The 19,535-nt window shown below is 35.7% G+C and overlaps 2 protein-coding genes across 3 annotated transcripts in view; one reads left to right on the top strand and one right to left on the bottom strand.

Moving 5' to 3' along the window:
- Nucleotides 1-9,502, bottom strand: part of WDR93 (WD repeat domain 93) — a 58,289-nt gene extending 48,787 nt beyond the window's left edge. For both annotated transcript variants that reach the window (XM_051981090.1, XM_051981091.1), the window contains exon 1: nucleotides 9,386-9,502. The gene's annotated coding sequence lies outside the window, so the exon portion shown is untranslated. The remainder of the gene's footprint in view (nucleotides 1-9,385) is intronic.
- Nucleotides 9,503-9,698: 196 nt separating this feature from the next.
- PEX11A (peroxisomal biogenesis factor 11 alpha) lies at nucleotides 9,699-18,644 on the top strand. Its single transcript, XM_051981094.1, has 3 exons — nucleotides 9,699-9,924; nucleotides 12,533-12,648; nucleotides 16,758-18,644. Exons 1-3 carry the CDS (start codon nucleotides 9,869-9,871, stop codon nucleotides 17,327-17,329), a joined length of 744 nt encoding a protein of 247 aa, XP_051837054.1. The 5' UTR covers nucleotides 9,699-9,868; the 3' UTR covers nucleotides 17,330-18,644.
- Nucleotides 18,645-19,535: the final 891 nt, after the last annotated feature.

Here is a 19,535-nt window from a genome sequence, read left to right as displayed (position 1 = left end):
AGTGAGACTGGCAAGGATGCCTCCTGAAATGGCAGTGCCAGTGAGAGAGTCACCAGTGTGGAGAAGACAGCCCCAGCACATGGAGTGGGATAGAGAAGTCCAGAGAGTAGCTGAGCCAGGAGTGAAACCTCAAGTTTAAATCATTCAGCGATTTAGTCAAATTTTAGAACTAAAAATCATAGAACAAATTGTGCAAGTAGTGAAGGAAAAAAGCCTTCAAATTCTAAAGTCTCTTTAAAATCAGTAACATGAGATAAACCCGTGGTTAAAGGAAAAATCTGAATATAATATTATGAAGAACAAGAGAGAAACATTGTTACACCAAAATAAAATATCCTACAAAAAGAAAACCTAAGTATCAAAGAAAATAATTGAGTATTTAGTCAAAGGGAAGAGCTAAAATTATTCCTTCAAGAGAACATGCAAACTAATAAAACAGCATACACTTAAAGACTCTTAAATAGTAATGAAAGTGTAGGTAGTTTATTTTCATAGGGATAATGCTAGACAAGAACATGAATGAAGGACTTGGGGGACATGTCTTTTCATTTGTTGTTTAATTTTCTTAAAGAAAAAAACAACCCTAGAACCTCTTACACTTCTCCCAAGTGACCATGACAAGACAAAGAGAACATCAATGTGCTAAAAATCTAAGGAGTAGGGGCAGCTAAATGGAGCAGTGGATAGAGTACCAACCTGAGTTCAAATCCAGCATCAAATATTTAACACTTACTAGTTGTGTGACTCTGGGCAAGTCACTTAATCTCTAAACAAAACCAAAACCAAAACCAAAAAAGAAAAACAGTTGCCTCTCAAACATAAAACAACTCAAGACAGATTTTTAAAAATTTAAATTAAAAAAAAGAATAAGGATCAGAAGATCTACTCAGAAAGTCAGGAAAAGAAATATGGAAAAAGTGAATTATATTTGAAATAATATATATCTCAACATTTCATTAGTAAATATTATGGACAATAGGAAAATAACTCTCAGAAGAGAAGATGGCCAAATAATCATTGAGGAATCTCAAGAGAAGAGATGGGTAACAAGTTTTTAATTGCTCCCTTTGCCTTCGGTGTGGTGAGAGAGTAAAGATAGGACATTGGAACCTGAACCCAGAAAAGGAATGAGAATTTGGGAACAGTGAGAAGAAAGGGAACAATTTTAGAACAAGCATGAAGTGATCCTATGAAGGCAAAAGGGAGAGAGGTAAACTCTTCCTGGAGGTGGAGAAAAGGATGCAGACACATGTGGAGATTAGCTTCTACAAGACATGGTTGTGCATTTCAGTGTAACTCCCACTGGAGAGAAGAAATTTTCCTTTGGGCACCCAGGAACATCAGCATCAGAGAAGGTTAAATAGGATATCAAAAATTCAGAAGGAGAGTGTCATGGCATCAAAAAGGATAAACCATGAAGGAAAATATAAAGAACAGGATCAAATCCCATTGATTGGGGTGATAGAGCATTTTCCATTAATATATTTCCCACATAAACAAAAGCTCTTTGGAGTCCTTAATACTTTTTAAGAGTGTAAAAGGGTTCTGAGACAAAAATATTTGAGAATTTCTATTCTAGAGAATCCTAGAAGTGGTGAGGAGTAAGAAAAGTAGTACAATGTGAAACAACACATCTCCAATTGATAAACAGTCAAAGGATATGAACAGGCAGTTTTCAGACAAAAAAATCAAAGCTATTTATAGCCATGTGAAAAAATGTCCTAAATAATTACTCATTAGAGAAATACAAATTAAAACAATTCTGAGGTATCACTTCACACCTATCATAATTGCTAATATGACAGAAAAGGAAAAACTGGAATGATAATGCATTGTTGGTGGAGTAATGAACTGATCCAACCATTCTGGAGAGCAATTTGGAATGATGCCCAAAGGGCTATCAAACTGCATCTTTGACCTAGCAATACTACTGCCAGGTCTGTATCCCAAAGGGATCAGAGAAAAAGGAAAAGGACCTATATGTATAAAAATATTCATAGCAGCTCTTTCTGTGGTAGCAAAGAATTGGAAACAGAGGACATGCATATCATTTGTGGAATAGTTGAATGGTTTATGAATGTAATGGAATATTACTGTGAAATAAAAAAAGATGATGACCAGGCTGATTTCAGAAAAAAACCATGGACTCAAATGAATTGCTCAAAGTGAAATGAGCAGAACCAGGAATAAACAATTACAGCAATACTATATAACAATCAATTGTGAATGACTTAGCTATTCTCAGCAGTATCAAGACAATTACAAAGGATTTATGATGAAAATGCTATACCTTCAGAGAAAGAGCTGACTGATAAAATGCTAATCAAAACTTATTTTTTTTCTTTACTTTATTTTTCTTGGGGTTTTTTTGGTTTGTTTTTTCTTTTGCAAATGGCTAATGAGAAGATATGTTTTAGAAGGCTGCACACATATAATCTATCTCTAATTGCTTGATGTCTCAGGGAAGTCAGAATGGGAAGAGAAAATTTAGAAGTCAACACTTGAAAAAATAAATTTTAATTTTTTTACATTTAATTGAGAAAAATAAAATTGAAAACAGATCTTGGAAAGTGGCATTAATTATTATTATCCCTGAAGTAGAAGAATGGATAAATGGAAGATAGGAGGAAAGAAAAGATTAACTACTTCAGTGTTATCTGAGTTAGGAACAGGAAAAGTAAAACAAGGGAGAGAAAAACAATAAGAGTAAAATAAAGGAATTTTGGATGGGCCAAGGTAATAGGAGTAAGAAATTGGGGATGAGAAGGGGGTTCAGAGAAATGTAAGCAAAATAAACTTCAGCGATTAGGGTCTAATTTATAAGAGGAGGTGAATATATATACACATTATATATATATATGTGTGTGCGTGTGTGTAATATGATGGATACCATGTGTTTACAATATACATATACGCAAATGTGTATATCTATGTGATACACATATACATGTAACATATACAGAGAGTGAGAGAGGAGGAGAGGAAGAGAGATACAGACAGAGAGAAAGGTTGGGGTGCTATGGGCCAGAACTTGAAACAAGGTACTAAGTGGAATTGAGGAGACAATGGTTAAATCTAGTTCAGCACTGATTTAATCCTACAACAAATAATAGTTTCCTAGTGATATAATGATTGGTGATATAAGCTAAGAACCTCAGCCAAGATTGATTTGGGGAGATTCATAAGCCAGAGAAGGCAGTTCAAGCTCTTGGAACCAAGGAGAGAGATACGCCTCTAAGAAAGCTAACTGGGCCCCAGGAAAGGAGACAAGACTTTGAAGGAGACAATAAAGGATTTGGACTTTAATACCTGGCTACACTTGTGGTGATTACTGAACTGAAACAAAGGCTGCTCCCAAGAACCCAGAGACCTCTAGGAAACCGAACCAAAGAGAATATTACATTGGCGGGGAAGAGAGACAGCAAGAGAGAGATCTATTTTCCCTTTAAGATAGGAATAATGAGACTTGATTTCTCTATCCTATAGGGTTATTGGGGTGAAATAACTATAAATCTTAAAGTGTTTTAAATATGAATTATTATAATGCTAATCATCTAAAATTTGTATTTTTCTTAGCACCTAGCACAGTGCTCTATAAATAACAGGCACTATGTTTTTAAATTGCTTCTTTCTCATTTTCTAAGCTTCAGTTATATCACTTAAAAGTCACTACAATGTTCCCAAGAAAAATATTGCATAGTTTTCTCAAGTTAAGCTTTTTCAGTATTTATCAAACTCTATGAAAAATGATTATGCTTAACATCATATTACAATGTAAACATTCCTCCTTAATTTTAGTTCCTTTCCATCTGTTGATTATCTCCAATATATTCAGTATATAGTTTGTACACAGTTATTTGTATGTTGTTCTCCTTTAGACTATGAGATACTTAAGGCCAGGGACCATTTTTGCCTTTTTCTCTACCTCTAGTGCTTGAACTGGCACATGGAAGACACTTAATAAATGTTTGTTGATTGGTTAACAAAAGATAATATAAAATATTCTATTATTTAAAAATTCCTTCTTCATCTTACTGGAACTTCTTTCATTACTTGTAAAATACATTTGACAGCAGCTATTCCAAGCTAATTTTTTTTTTTTTTTTGTCAAGACAATTAGAGCCAGGGTCACCCAGCTAGTAAGTGTCAAATGTTTGAAGTCATATTTGAACTCAGCTCCTATTGACTCCAGGGCCAGTGTTCTCTCCACTGGGCTACCTAGCTGCCACTGTTCATTCTTTTATGATTTATGGTAAATGACCTAATCCTATTCTACATCTTGTCTCAGAAATTCTCGGTATTATCTCCTGTTGTCTCCCATTTTTTTCTACCGCCTCAAAAGAAGTATCCTTTCAGTTGGGGAATGGCTGAATAAATTACACTATATGAATGTTATAGAACGTTATTGTTCTACAAGAAAAGATCAACAGGCTAATTTCAGAGAGGCTTGGAGAGACTTACATGAACTGATGCTGAGTGAAGTGAATAGAACCAAGAGAACCTTGTACATAACAAAAGCAACATTTAGGTGATGATCAGCTCTAATGGATCTTTTCAACAATGAGATGATTCAGGCCGTTTCCAATAGACTTGTGATGGAGAGCCATTTGCATCCAGAAAGAGAATTTTGAGAACTCAATGTGGACCACACTATAGTATTTTCACCTTTTTTTGGGTTATTTGCTTGCTTTTTTTTTCCTTTCTCATTTTTTCCTTTTTGATCTGATTTTTCTTGTGTAGCAAGAAAAATGTGTTAATATATAGAGAAGAATTGCATCATTTAAACTATATTGGATTACTTGCTGTCTAAGAGAGGAGGCAAGGGGGAAGGGAGGAAAAAATGTAGAAGGTTTTGCAACGTTTTATGTTGAAAACTATCTTTGTATATATTTTGAAAATAAAAAGCTATTATTAAAAAAACTTTTAAAAAGTATCCTTCTTCTCTACCTGTCTTCTTAATTCCATCTCCTATCTCCTCATCATTTTTCAAGAATTCCTTTCTAAAAACTGTACATTGTATTTCATGGACATTTAGTTTTTCTTTCTATTAGCTCTAATCCATCTGCCTGTAGATAAGCTCAGTTTTCCCCAATCAGGGAGAAAAAAAAAAAGCCTCCTCTTAACTCTTCTACCTATATCTATCTGATCTCTTCGTTTTTCTTCGGCAATAAATTTCTTGAAAAAGTATCCTACACTTCATGCTTATACTTCATAAAATAATCTATTGCTTAATATCTTGTGAACTGGTTGCCCTCCTCATCATTACTGAAATTGCCATCTCAAAAGTCATTCACAGACTTCCTTAGTTGTAATGGGCTGAGGCTCAAGTTGATGCACTGAGGTCCCAAGCACATAAGGCTAAATAGTAATTGGACCATACTCTATTAATATATAAGCTTGGAGAAAGAATGGCCCCGCCCACTCTTTGTGCAAGTCCTTATGTGTTGTATAGGAAATGATGATTTTGGTGGGTGGAAGCAGGGGAGTGGAAAGGGAAGCGGAAAGAGAAACTGCTGGCTGGTGTCTTGACACAGCTGCTCGCATTGCTATCATGACCCTCCCCCCCCCTTCACCTCGGATCCCCCTTTCACCTGCAATCCCCCTTCACCCCTGCTGGATGGCTTCCTGTCACAGCTGCCCATATTGCTATCGTAATCCCCCTTCACCTCAAAAAGAATAAAGATTGAAGATTTTTCCCTTAACCTGAATTCCTGACTCCGGCTGATTTTAAATATGTGGTCATCATACTTAATGACAAATTCAAAGGCATTTTCTCATTCTTTATTCTTCTCAAATTCTCTGCAGCATCTGAACTGCTCACTGCACTTCTGGATAACCTTTCTTCCTCCCTGAATTCCAAAGCCCTACACTCTGTAATTTACAGAATTTATCTATTCTGCAAAACCATAAATACTCTTACCATGAGAAAGGATAATGTATCCACAAACTCAGAAGCTTTAATTCTTTTCTAAAGAGAAAACTAAAACTGGGCAGAGACTTTAATGTACAAATTGACCAAGAAGCTGAAACTTAAACTAGATATTCTAGAATTCAATGCAAGTTAGGTCTTCAGGATGACTCAATTTTTGAAAGCTGTAAACAACTAAATCTAGTTAATTAGTCATATAATTTGTATTCATTAATTGCCTGCTTTATGTCAGGTACCATATTAAATGACAGGGATTCTAATAAAGACAAAAGATAGTCTACTCTTAAGGAGTTATGAGTCTAAATGGAATACAAATAGAATACATACAGGGTAAGCTGGAGAAGTTCAGAGGTGATGGTTTAAAAAAGAACCAAGAAATTATGCTGATGGCAAAAAACAGATTTGGGGGTTGAAAGAAAGGGGGAAAAATAGAATAACAATAGATCGATAAAATAAACTAATTTCATAGTTTGTGAACATGGAAATGGTACATTTATGGATAATGGCAAGGTTAAGGGTATGATCATCTCTATAGTTAAGGTAGATGGTGGTCAACAGAAATGAGTAAGTTGAGAAACAGAGGTTATGGTTTTTGTAGAAATATATGTATGTTGAAGTTCCCTCTGTAATGAGAGGAAGATGCAGGGATGAGAGAAAGATTGTGGTGCTAGACTTATTAAGAAAGAGTATTTTTGAGTTTGACACCACTACTAGAATGCTGATTGGGTGGTACTTATAGATTGAGTCAACCTTAAAGGAAAAATGATTACTGAGTTTGGGTGGCAGAAAAAAAGCCCCAAAGTGGCATGAGGCACAAGAAGTATTCCAACCATGCTGCTAAGATAAGCAGGGAGTTGGGGGATATGAGGGAAAGTATAAGCAATGCTGCAAAGTATAGCTAATTTTCTTATTGTCAGACTTGCACCATGCAAATAACCAACAGAAATAATAGAGAATAATGTAGAGGTCTTTTGTTTACCCAACTCATTTTTTTATTTGATTAATCTTCAATTAAAAGTTCTGATTTAAAGAACTATTTCACTTTTTCCCTTCAGTTCTCCAGGTCTTTGCATGCTTTTCAAATCCTTTTTTACAACAAGCAATTGTTCCTAAGTGTATTTCCCTTCTAGGGGAAGTCTATACCATAATACAGCACTTTCTGAAAAATTCTAGGATGCTGTGAAAAAAAAGAAACCCACCAGAAAGGGAGTATTGTATTAAGCTGAACATATCTAGGCTATTGTGAGTCTTGTTTTCTGTATTTATTTGTAGTTTTCTAAGAGTCTTTAACATTTTCTGTTGGGTGAAATGAAAGGTCCTGCACTTGATATGCATTTGCTACCTTGAAAGTGTCATGGAAGTTGGGGACTCTATTACCTATCTTACTCAAAACTTTGACATGAATTTTACCCAATGTCTACTAGAGATTTCCCAGAGTAATTTCTAGATAGAAACATAAAGAGGGACATAAAAGATTTTTTGGAGGTATCTCCAAGATCTCCAGAGCCAGACAGTGACAGGGTTTCACACTGGCATTCGAAAATGTCCAAAATCTGATGCTACTTTACCTTTTTAGATTTAATCCATACTACTTCAATCCATATATCCTTCCGTTTCATCAAACTGAAGTGGTCATCTTCTTTGCATAGGACTCACTTTGCATTTATAATTCATTAAGAGATATGTACAATATCTTAATGTGGGCAGGAAATTAACTAAATTTTGCATTTCCTCCAGATACCAAATTATGCTCTCCACCCTTGGAACCTTCTATGAATTTAGAATATATATTTCATCATAGCCACAGGTATTTTAGTTCTTCTTCTTTTTTTTTTTGGTGCAGAAATGTTTTAATTTAAGGTAATCAAAGTTGTCCATTTTATAATGTTGTAATATTCTCTATTTCTTCTTTGGTCACAAATTCCTACCTTCTCCAAAGGTCCCATAAATAAACTATTCCTGGTACTTTAGTTTTTAATGTCACCTAAACTGCTAGCTACACTAAGAGCAATTAGAACAATCTAGTTGAGGTAGCAAGGTAACCTGGGGAACAAATAGGAGGCAGCAGTATGTGCCAAGCAAATCAAATGGCTCTCCATCTCTTCTCTGACTGTTGCTGATAGTTCAGAATCTATGAATCTTGGTTCTAATAACAGTATATAATATTATAGAAGGGATATGAACATCTATTCTGGTAGCTGCACTCTAATGACATGGAACTTAACAATGAAACCTTCCATATGTATTATCACTTTCATTAGAATATGAGTTTCTTGAGAACAGGTATTACTTTGTTTTTCTTTTTGTGTCCCCAGTGCTTAGCACAATATTTGTACATAATAAGCACTAAATAAATCCTTCATTAATTCATTCATAAGATGAAATTGACATTTTAAATTAATTCTTTAACCAGTCTTTACACTATGAAAAACCAGGCATTGAATAGTAAATAAGTAGTTCAGAGTAACTATCAAGGTTGATCCTTCAAGCCTCAAAAAAGTCACTGGAAATACTTATGAATTACTGTGAAATTAGTATGAAATGCTGTATTGTGATGGAAAGAGACCTTTGGAAGTTAGAGATGTGGAACTGAATCTACCTAGAGAACTGGACTCAATCAGGAAGACTAACAATCAAATCCTATTTTAGTCACAAGCTAGGTAGCACTGGACAAGTGACTACCTCATCTAATCTCAAGTTTTATGCCTACTTCCCCAGCCCGAATAGACATAAAAGCACCAGCTTCAAAAGGTTGCATGTTGTATATAGATACATGGACCTACATGGAAAGTGCTATAGAAAGATTAGTTATTATTATCATTTACTTTCTATCCATGTGAACTCAAACAAGTCACTTCTACTCATCTGCAAAATTGGGGTTAAACCAGATGGTATTCTTCGAGCAAGGAGGCACCCTTTTTTTTGGGGGGGAGGGGAGACAGACTCCTATGGCAGGCTGGATTTTTTCTCAGAATATTTATCAATGCATAAAACAAAATACATAGGATTATAAAGGAAATCCCTCCTCTTCTATTTTGAAATAGCTAACAAAATATTGGTTTTTAAAATGTGTTTCGTTAATTAAAAATATTATGGGACCCCAAGACGATCCCTGAAAAGGGATCTTGAAGGTCCCTTTTCCATTCTAAATCCTGAAATTATAACCCTTGACCAGAACGACTGGACGATATTGACTCGTCGTGACTCCATATGGGGTTTTCTTGGCAGATAAAGGACTGATTTGCCCTCTTCTTCTCCAACTCCTACAGATGAGATAACTGAGGCAAAGAGAAGTGACTTGCGTAGAGTCACACAGCTAACGTCAGGGGCGAGACGTGAACGCGTAAAAAAATGACTGCACTACGGTATCTCTATAACCTGCACCACCCGACTATCCCTATTAGACAACGCGAGAAATTCTCGGGAGTTGTCGCGTGGAGACGGGGTAGGACGCACCTGAGAACCGCGCCGAGAGTAGACGAGCACCCGCGTAGGTGCCAACCCTTTATGGAGATTTCCCGGTCTCGGGTCAGACAGAGGCATCTTAACTAAAGCCTCGTCGCCTCGGTAACCTGCGTATCCGGTTCGGCCGAGAAGTTTCGCGTTCTTCCTTTTCGGCGTCTTTCAATTCTGTTGCCACGGTAACCCTTATTTCGGGTTAAGCCTAGGAGTCCTTGAAGCTGTGACCACTTCCGGCCTCTGCCTGAGGCTCAAAGTGCAGGAACTTCGCTCCGTTCTCTGCCCTCCCTCTTGCAGCCCCGCCCTCGCCCTTGAGTTGTGCCCGCCCCATGGGGGTGGAGGGAGCTCGGCCCGACTGGGCTTGGAGAGCCTCTGGTGCCCGGTGCCCCTGGGGACGGCGGCGCCCTTTGTTCCGGTGCGGTCCCCACTCGGTCCCGCTCTGACCGCTGGTCGGTGAGGAGGTGGGCTACGGGCAGCGAGATGGACGCTTTCACTCGCTTCACCAACCAGACTCAGGGCAGGGACCGGCTCTTCAGGTGAGTCTGGGTTCCCGCCGTCCCGCACCGGTGCGCGCCTCCAGACCCACCCGGGCTCCATCCCAGTCCTGCTAAAGGCCCCGACTCCCTCCCTCTTGGCAGAAACGGGGAGCTGCTGAGGCAGAGTCCCAAGACCTCCGGATGACCTGCCGTGCTAGCTCCCAGCTGCCCTATGAACATATTTCTTTATGGATATGAAAAGTGGTGAGCTAGCGAAAAAACAGACTCCCTGGGGCCTCGACTTAGATTCCTTTTGCCCAATTAAGGGTCAGGGTTTCAGCTCGTTCCATTAGAAGAAAGGAAGAGGTAGACGGAGACTAACCGACCAACTCTAATTCTTTAAAAGTGTATGACTTTTTAAAAAAGTATAACTGGGGGTGGGGGTGGGAAACGTAAAGCTGGAGGAAACCACAAATCCTTCCAATGTGACTGAAAACCCCTGCCCCCATGACCCCTTCCAAGCCGTCCTCATACAAAGGACCTGTTGTATGTACACTTGTCTTTCAGTGTGGAACCCAGTGTACTTTTGGAAAATTCCTGATGCCGTTAACATTGTAAAACCAGAAGCAGTGATAATGTTTTTTGATCATTTTTCCCAGTGAAAGGGAACACAGGACACTCTCTCCTGGAGGAGTTTTCATAAAAAGAGGACTTTAGGATTTGCTTTTGTTAGAAGGGAAACAACCCAAAGACATTTATTGTTAGATGTCCTAGGAAATAATTATAAACTTTTTATCACGTACTTAGAAATGAGGTGCCCTTGTTAGTGTTTCCTATTTCCAGCTTTTAGTTAATGGGGTCATGGGGATTGTGACTTAGAAGTTATATAGCCTCTATTTTACAGATGAGGAAACTGAGACTCACAGAACCTTACAGGATTTGCCCAAGGTCGCACAGGAAAATAGCAGAGTAGGAATTTGAACTTAGGTCTTCTGATTTGAGATACAATACTTATTAAACAGCACCACAGAATTTGACAGTTCTATGCTTATAGAGTATTAAGCATATATAGTTAAAAAGTACTTCACTGGGCTTCATAAAAATTTGGTTGGTAGTCAGTATACCTCAAATTAAAATTTAGGCAGTTAAATTTACAGTTTCATTTGGCTATTTTTCTTATTTTGTTAATACTCTTGAATGTCTATAGTAAGTTTCACAATATATCAGAAATGCTACATTTCATTACACTTCAATAAAATATAAACATAAACATACAAAGGATGGCTATGCAGATGTTCATTGTTCATCTACTCTTCCAGATTCCTTCTCTATCATTTTGCAGAACTTTTGCAGAACATAAACAGTAGGAACAGACTTTCTTTAAAATGACAGGGTTGTCTTTTTATCTTTAAATTTACTTTCAGGGAAAACATCTTTTTTTTTTTTTTTTTATCTAAGTTGAGACTAGCTGAGTATCTATAGCCAGAGAGCACATATGCATACATGCATATATACATAAATACGTTTACTCAACCATACAGTAAAAATCTATAATACCATAACTTCTTTAGCCTTAGATATTGAAATATTTTCAACCTAATTTGTTAGTATATGTCAGGACTTAATTCTGTTTTTCATTTTTTTTTGACTGATTTTCATATATCTCTATAACATTCTTTGCATGTATCATTCTTTATAGCAATATTGTGCTTTTTAAAAATTACATTAATATACTATAGTTTCTTTAGCTATTTCTAATTAACTGCAGGACATTTAGATTTAGGTGATTAGGTGATTTAGATGAATTATGTTGTTTGCTATTACAAATAACACAGTTATAAATATATTTGTACAACTAAATCTTTTTTTTCTGCTTAATTATTTCACTGTATTATACTCCCAGGAGTAGGGTTACCAAGGCAAATAATGTTAGGTGTTATAGATTGTTTCATGGAAATAACATTCTTCTATTGAACTGAATATTAAAATAGTGTAATATTCATTAAAATAGACATCTTATATTTTATATCTTTTTCTTTATTAGTTTTAACTTTTCAAAAGCCACATATAAGAAATTCTCTTCTTGTATATATAATAATCCATTTTATTTTGCTTGGGCCTGTGATTTCATCAGTGGCAGAAACTCACTAGTGTGGGAACTTCGAATACAGATCTGCAACATAGTTGATTGATTTGTCAATAATTACAAAGCTGGTATGTTTTTAGAGCTTTAACCTAGGTCTTCCTGACTCTAAGGTTAGTCCTTTCTAGTCATTATACTATGTTATACATAGTCTTATATGAGTCCTTTATATTGTATCTTGTCCCTTTTGTATATATAATTTAAACATGAGATGGGTTTTTGAGCTATTTTTCTCCTTGATCCACCTCCACTTTTATTTCCACCATTCTTGTCAATAAAATGGCTGCTTTTTGCTGTTCGCTGGCTCATATCAAAGTCTTTTGCCATCACCTTTGTGTTGCATTTTCATTACTTGTGCCACCTTTGGCTTTGTGGAGCTTGTGCTGAATATTCCCCTTATAAGTTCTGCTTCATAGAAATTATTCTGAGTACTTTGCCTTTAGCAATGTACCTTTCTCTTTTCCTCCTGAAGAATTGTTTTGCTTAACTTGTAAATCATTTTCCTCACTTTTTTTTCCATTCCAGAGCCATTCAATACACATGCATGTTGCTTAGATATTTATTAGAGCCTAAGGCTGATAGAAAGAAGGTGGTAATGAAGCTCAAGAAACTGGAATCTAGTGTGAGCACTGGCCGTAAATGTAAGTACCCTGTTCCTTGAGGAACAGAGCTTCCTAGTTTAGAATACTTGGCCTCAGAACCTTTGGTGTTCATATCACTTTCTTATCATAGTTTGCATTTGATAGTACTCGTTCTATCCAGTATTGCTGACCTCGTTTTGCAGATGAGGAAACTGAAAGAGACAAAAGAATTAAATGATTTAATAATGAAGGACCATCTGACAGGCATGATCCTGGGTGTTTTGATGCTATGCCATTTCTTCCTACTACTTGGAACTAGTAGGGCCAATTCAGTATGTTAGCTTATTTTTAACCTAAAATCATTGAAATGTTTTGACAAGTCAAGAAAGATAAACAACTTTTTCATATTTTAGGGGCTTTTAGGGATTATATTCAGGCTCTATGAAGGAGTAGAGCAATCACACCCTAATTTTCACCCTGCTCATGCCTTCCCACTACATGTTTCTGAATTCCTTTTTTCTTTTTCTTTCTACTTTTCACGTGAAGTGAATGATGGAGAGATGGGTAAATCTTTTTAGTTTTCTTTCCTGACTTAGCATGAAATAAGCAAGTTTTAAGTCAGCATTTTACACCTGTTTTAAGTCATTGCAGAAAAAAAATCCATTATTGTTTTGTGTGTTGTATCAGTGACAGGGAGGGCTAGAAGCAAGAATTGTTGATTCCTATACAAGGGCTTTCTCCCTTTATTTCATGTTTGAGAGATCATTGTCAATTCTGAACAGGGGAATTACACATCAAAAATACTATTTTAGAGAGATTGTTCTGAAGAACAAAAGATCAAGAATGTTAAGGGAATTAATAAAAAAAGAAAAAAGTGAAGAAGGTATCCTAGTAGTACCAGATCTCAAACCGTATTATAAGGCAATAATCATCAAAACAATTTGGTACTAAGAAATAGAATGGTAAATCTGTGGAATAGTTAGGTACACAATACACAGTGATAAATGGCCATAGTAATCTAATGTTTTGTAAACCTTAGGATCCAAGCTCTTTGGCTAAGAACTCACTATTTGACAGAAAACTGCTGTAAAAACCAGAGAGCAATTTGGCACAAACAAGGTACAGACTAACGTCTTATACTGTATATCAAGATAAGGTAAAATTAAGTACATGATTTAGACATAAAGGATAATATTAAAAGGAAATTAGGAGAGAATGGAAATTTTATCTCTCAGGTTTATGGATAAGAGAAGAATTTGTGATCAAAAGATTGAGAGTATCACAGGAAATAAAATGGGTAATTTTGGTTAAGTGAAATTTATACATTTTTGAACAAACAAATTCAGTGTAGCCAGAAAATTGGAGAGGAGAGGATTTTTACATCAAATATCTCTGATAAAGGCCTCATTTCTCAGATAGGGAACTGAGTCAAATTTGTAAAAAAGAAGAGCTATTCCTCAGTTGATAAATGATTAAAGAATATGAACAGGCAGTTTTCAAAAGAAGAAATTAAAGTTTTCAATAGTCATATAAAAAGTGCTCTGAATCACTTACTTAGAGAAATGTCAGTTAAAACAACTCTGAGATATCACCTTACACAAATCAGATTGACTAACATGAGAGGAAAATTATAACTGTTGGAGAGGATGTGGAAAAATGATGCTCCTGCACTGATGGTGGAATTATAAAACTGGTCCAACCAGTTCTATAAAACAATTTGGAATTATACCCAAAGAGCTCTAAAACTGTGCATACCCTTTGACCCAACAATATTCCTCTACTAAGTCTGCATTCCAGAGAAACCAAAGAAAAAAGAAAAGGACTCATTTGTATCAAAATATTGATAGGAACTCTTTTTTGTGGTGGCAAAGAATTGGAAATTGAGAGAGTGCCCATCATTTGGGGAATGGCTGAACAAGTTATAGCATATGATTGTGATAGAATATTATTATACTATAATAAATGACAAACAGGATCATTTCAGAAAAATCTGGAAAGATGTGAACTGAGGCAAAATCAGTAGAACATTATACACAGAAACACCAATATTATAATGGTGATCAGATGTGAAAGACTTAGCTATTCTAGTCAATACAACAGGTAAGACAAATCCAAAGGACTTGTGATGAAAGGACTCACTTCCAGAGAGAGATCTGATAATTCTGAGTACAGATTGAGACATTTTTTTTTCCATTTTCTTTTTCTTTTTTTTTTTTTTTTCTTTTTTTGGCAACATGGCACATATGGAATATTTTGCTTTATTTCACATGTATAATTGATATCATATTGCTTGTTATTTTCGGTGGGGATTAGGAGGAAAGAGAATTTGGAAATCAAAAAAATTTTTAAATGAATGCTATAAATAAAGAAATAGTTAAGGGGGAAAAAAGATCAATCTGTCAAAGATATATTGAAGGATCAAAACATAAGAAGCAAGTATCATAGTAATTAAATTGTAAAACTGTAAAACAGCAACTCCCCTGAAGAATGTGGTAATTGCAGCAAAGTTAGAAGGAAAGATGGAAATTAGAAGAAAAAATTTTATAAGTTTTTCTGATACAGGCCTCATTTCTCAGCTGAGAACTGAATCAAATTTATAAGAATTTGAGTCATTCTCCAATTGACAAATGATCAAAGGATATGAACAGGAAGTTTTCAGAAGGAGAAATCAAAAATGTCGTGATAAGAAAGAATGCTCTAAATCACTATTTATAGGAGAAATACAAATTAAGACAGTTTTGAGATAGCACTTCACATCTATCAGGTTGGTTAATGTGACAAAAGGAAAATGAAAATGTTGGAGGGAATATGAAAAAATTAGGACACTGATATTCTTTTGGTACAATTGTGAACTGATCTAATCAATGATTTTGGAGAGCAATTTGGAATGATACCCAAGTTGCTGTAAGACTGTGCATACCCTTTGATCTAGCAATATCACTATTTGGTCTGTATCCCAAGGAGATCAAAGGAGAAGGAAAATAATCTGTGCAGAAATATTGATGGCAGCTCTTTTTGTGATGATAAAGAGTTGAAAATTGAGGTAATGCTCGTCAAGTAGGGAATATTTGTTCAAGTTGTGGTGTGTGATTGTGATGAAACGCTATTGTACTATAAGAAATGATGGGCAGGATGGTTTCTGAAAAACCTGGGAAGACACATATAAACTGATGCAAACTGAAGTATGCAGAACTAGGAGAACATTGTACACAATAATAGCAATATTACATGATGATTAATTGTGAATGACTTAATTATTTTCAGCAATATAGTGATCTAAGACAATTTCAAAGGAACTATGAGAAAGAATGCTGTCCACCTATAGAGAAGGAATCAATGGAGTCTGAATGCAAATTGAAGCATAATTTTTAAAATTTTTCTTTTTCTTGCATTTTTTGCAACATGTCTAATATAGAAATGTGTTTTTTATGATTTCACATGTATATCACATTTCTTCCTTTAATGAATGAGGGAGAGTAGGAAGAAGGAAAAGATTTCAGAACTCAAAAATTGAAAAAAAAAAGTCAAAAATAAATAAGTTTGAGAGGGAAAATAACATGAGGTCTTCTTTCCTTATTCCCCCCCTCCCAGCTGCTAGTGCCATCCTCCTCAAAATCATCTTGTATTTATTTTTTTAAGGCATTTAATCTTTATATATGTTATCTTTCTCATATATTATAAGCTTCTTGAAGACTGGAGCTATTTCATTGCCTTTGTGTTCGCAATGACTAGTACAAAGATATTTAATAAATGCTTGTTGATTGGGAGAAAAAAAAAGAATATAGTAAAAGAATATAGTAACTAAGGTTATGATGGTGGTGATTCATCAAATTTCCATATAACCCACACATTGTTGTCTTTATTGGTGAATGACCTTTCTTTGGTGAATGACTCATTCTTTGGAATGAGATATCCATTGGAGTGATATGAGATAGGCACAGAACAAAACAGTTTAAGCCTTATTTCATAATCATTCTAGCTACTCATGCTATACTCTACAGAAGTTTTTTCCTCAATCAGGGCGCGGAATCCAAAAGGCCAATAAATTGAAGAAAAGTTAAATTATACCATAGAAATAATTTTCTCAGTAATTACATTTTCCCATTTCAGTGCTAATGAGAAGCAATGCTAAAACTCATGTTTTGTTTTTGTTTTTTTTTTTTTAATAGGGTTCAGACTAGGTAATGTGGTACATGCTGTCCAGGCAACTCAACAGAGCATCCATGTGTCTGATCTTGTGCCTCGATTCTGTTTAACCATAGCCAACCTGAACCGTGTGATTTACTTTGTTTGCGACACTGTCCTTTGGGTGAGGAGTGTAGGACTCATCTCTGATATCAACAAGGAAAAATGGCGAAAGTGGGCTGCACGTCATTACTACTATTCTCTCCTGCTGAACATTATCAGAGATGTGTATGAGATCTCCCTACAAATGGAGCAGGTTGCTCAGGAAAAGGCAAAAAGAGAGAAATCAGTGCCCCAGAACCACCTAGGACCTTGTGTAGCCGATGAAGAAACAGAGTGGCTCCAGACCTTTCTCCTTCTCTTGTTTCGATCTCTAAGGAAGCATCCCCCCTTGCTATTGGACACTGTGAAGAACCTCTGTGATATTCTGAATCCTTTGGACCAGCTTGATATTTATAAATCTAATTCTGGAATCATTGGACTTGGAGGGCTCCTGTCCTCTATAGTAGGTATGATAACAGTGGCTTATCCCCAGATGAAATTAAGGACTTGTTAAAGTTCTTTTGTGTTGAGTACTAACACCTGTTTGGAAAGGTGACCCTCTGAGTGTGATGGGCACTTTGCTTATGACTGAAAAATGTCATATTCAAATGTGTTTAAATCAGTTTTTCACAAAAGTGCTTAATTCCCTATGCTTTTGTGGGAAGATGCACTATATGTGTATATATCCCTCTGTATCCCTTTCTCCAAGGTACATACAAAAAAATTTCAGAAATGGTTTCTGAGCCTGCCTAGAAGGATTGTTGTGAAGATCCAATGAGATGATATTTGTAAAAGGCACATCACAGTGCCTGGCACATAGTAGATCCATATTAATGCTTATTTCTTTCCCTTTTCTTTCTCCCACTATTGAGTGGGAACTGAGTTTAGAATCTTTAAATCCTCTATCCTTCCCATTTGAAGTATAAATTTTATCCATGTAATAAAGATTTTGAGTAGTATATCTGATGTGTAAGAACTAATGAGAATATAGGGAGTTTGATGAAGCTTTTAGGATACTTTGCTTTTTTTTTATTTCTGGAAATTATTTCTTCTACCCCACAAAAAGTAGAGTAAGTCCTATTTATTAAGTATAGACATTCTTCAAAGCATGAATTCACAACAGCCATGTCTAAGGTGTTTAATGCTAGGTTCCATAATCTGATGATTATTTTGTCTACAAATAACTGCTTTCATAAAATGAAAGTCTATTAGTATAGAAGCTGAGTACGGATGAGCCACACAGTTTTCTATGATAATCAGGTTTTCAGATTTATGGTGTGGGGATGTAGTTTATTTCTGAATAAAGTGGTAAAGAAAGAAAGAAATCTAAATTAAAAAGCATAATTTACTATGATCATATTTGGAATATTGAGTTACAGTGAGAAGCAAGTTTTGATGGCATATGCTCATTCTTTAATAGCCATCTTTCTCGGGGCCTTAAGTCATTGATGAATATATACTAGTTCTGCTCTTGACAGGTATTACATGATGGAAGTAATAATACATCATTAGTTAAGGAATTGGTAAGTGGTTTAATACAGTAGTCTAGTTTGATTTTTTTAGTGGTTCTCAAAAACAAATATTTTATAAGCCATATGTATTCAGCTTCTGAAAGAAATTTGACTCCTTCTTTTGAAGACCACATTCAAGTATGTGACTTAATTCCATTTTTAGGCAAGGGATCAGATATGGAAGAGACTGAATTTGAGAATTTTTTAAGTAAAATGAAAAATGTCCGGTCAAAACAAATTTTCTCAATAATCTTATTTTTATATCATGATGCTCAATTGTAATGTAAATTAATTATGACAAATAAATTGTTGAATCTATTTGAATTCTTGTGTTTTTTGTATGTGTTTGGAAGATAACAGAGGAAGATGAAAGTAAGGGAGATAAGCCAAAGCTTGATGAGATCATTGTCCATAGGAAGAACCTGATCTTGGAAATCAACCTCAATTAAGTCAGGAGAAACTCTGAAGTTCACTTTATAAGGCTGATGAAATGATATAATTAACTTAGGTAAGATTGAGAGAAGCATTGTCTCCCTAGAATTAGTATTAGAGCTAATGATATCTAGGATCCTGAAATAAGAAAGTTGCTCTTCCTAAAAAGGTTCTGGGACCTGTAGATCCACTCAAGGGCTACCTTAAAATATTTAAAGAGCTGGTGCCTTCAATCTTCTATGGGGCAGAGTAGGGAGAAACTAAGTTCTTTCACAACTTTAGCTGCTTTTCCAGGACCTTTTACCCATCTTTACCTCTCACTTACATTCTGAATTCTAAGCTCCAGAGGGCAAAAAAAAAAAAAAAAAACCTAGCTCCCTCTGCAGAGCTAAAATTTTACAAATTGAGCCCTATGTTCCCTCTGGCCTCATGCCAAACACTTATAAACTGACCTCTGTTCCCGACTGGTTGCAGAATCTAATCTTATTAAGAATTTGTCCTGAAACTGGGAGTGTGATCAGAGGGCATCTCCTACATTTTTTTAAAAAATAATTATAACTTTTTATTGACAGAACCCATGCCTGGGTAATTTTTTACAGCATTATCCCTTGCATTCACTTCTGTTCCGATTTTTCCCCTCCCTCCTTCCATCTCCTCCCCCAGATGGCAAACAGTCCTATACATGTTAAATATGTCACATTATATCCTAGATACAATATATGTGTGCAGAACTGAAGAGTTCTCTTGTTACATAGGAAGAATTGGATTCAAAAGATA

Source organism: Antechinus flavipes, chromosome 2 (genome assembly GCF_016432865.1).
Source record: "Antechinus flavipes isolate AdamAnt ecotype Samford, QLD, Australia chromosome 2, AdamAnt_v2, whole genome shotgun sequence".
In the NCBI taxonomy this organism is placed as follows: domain Eukaryota; kingdom Metazoa; phylum Chordata; class Mammalia; order Dasyuromorphia; family Dasyuridae; genus Antechinus; species Antechinus flavipes.
This window is presented reverse-complemented; position numbering and strand designations above follow the sequence as displayed.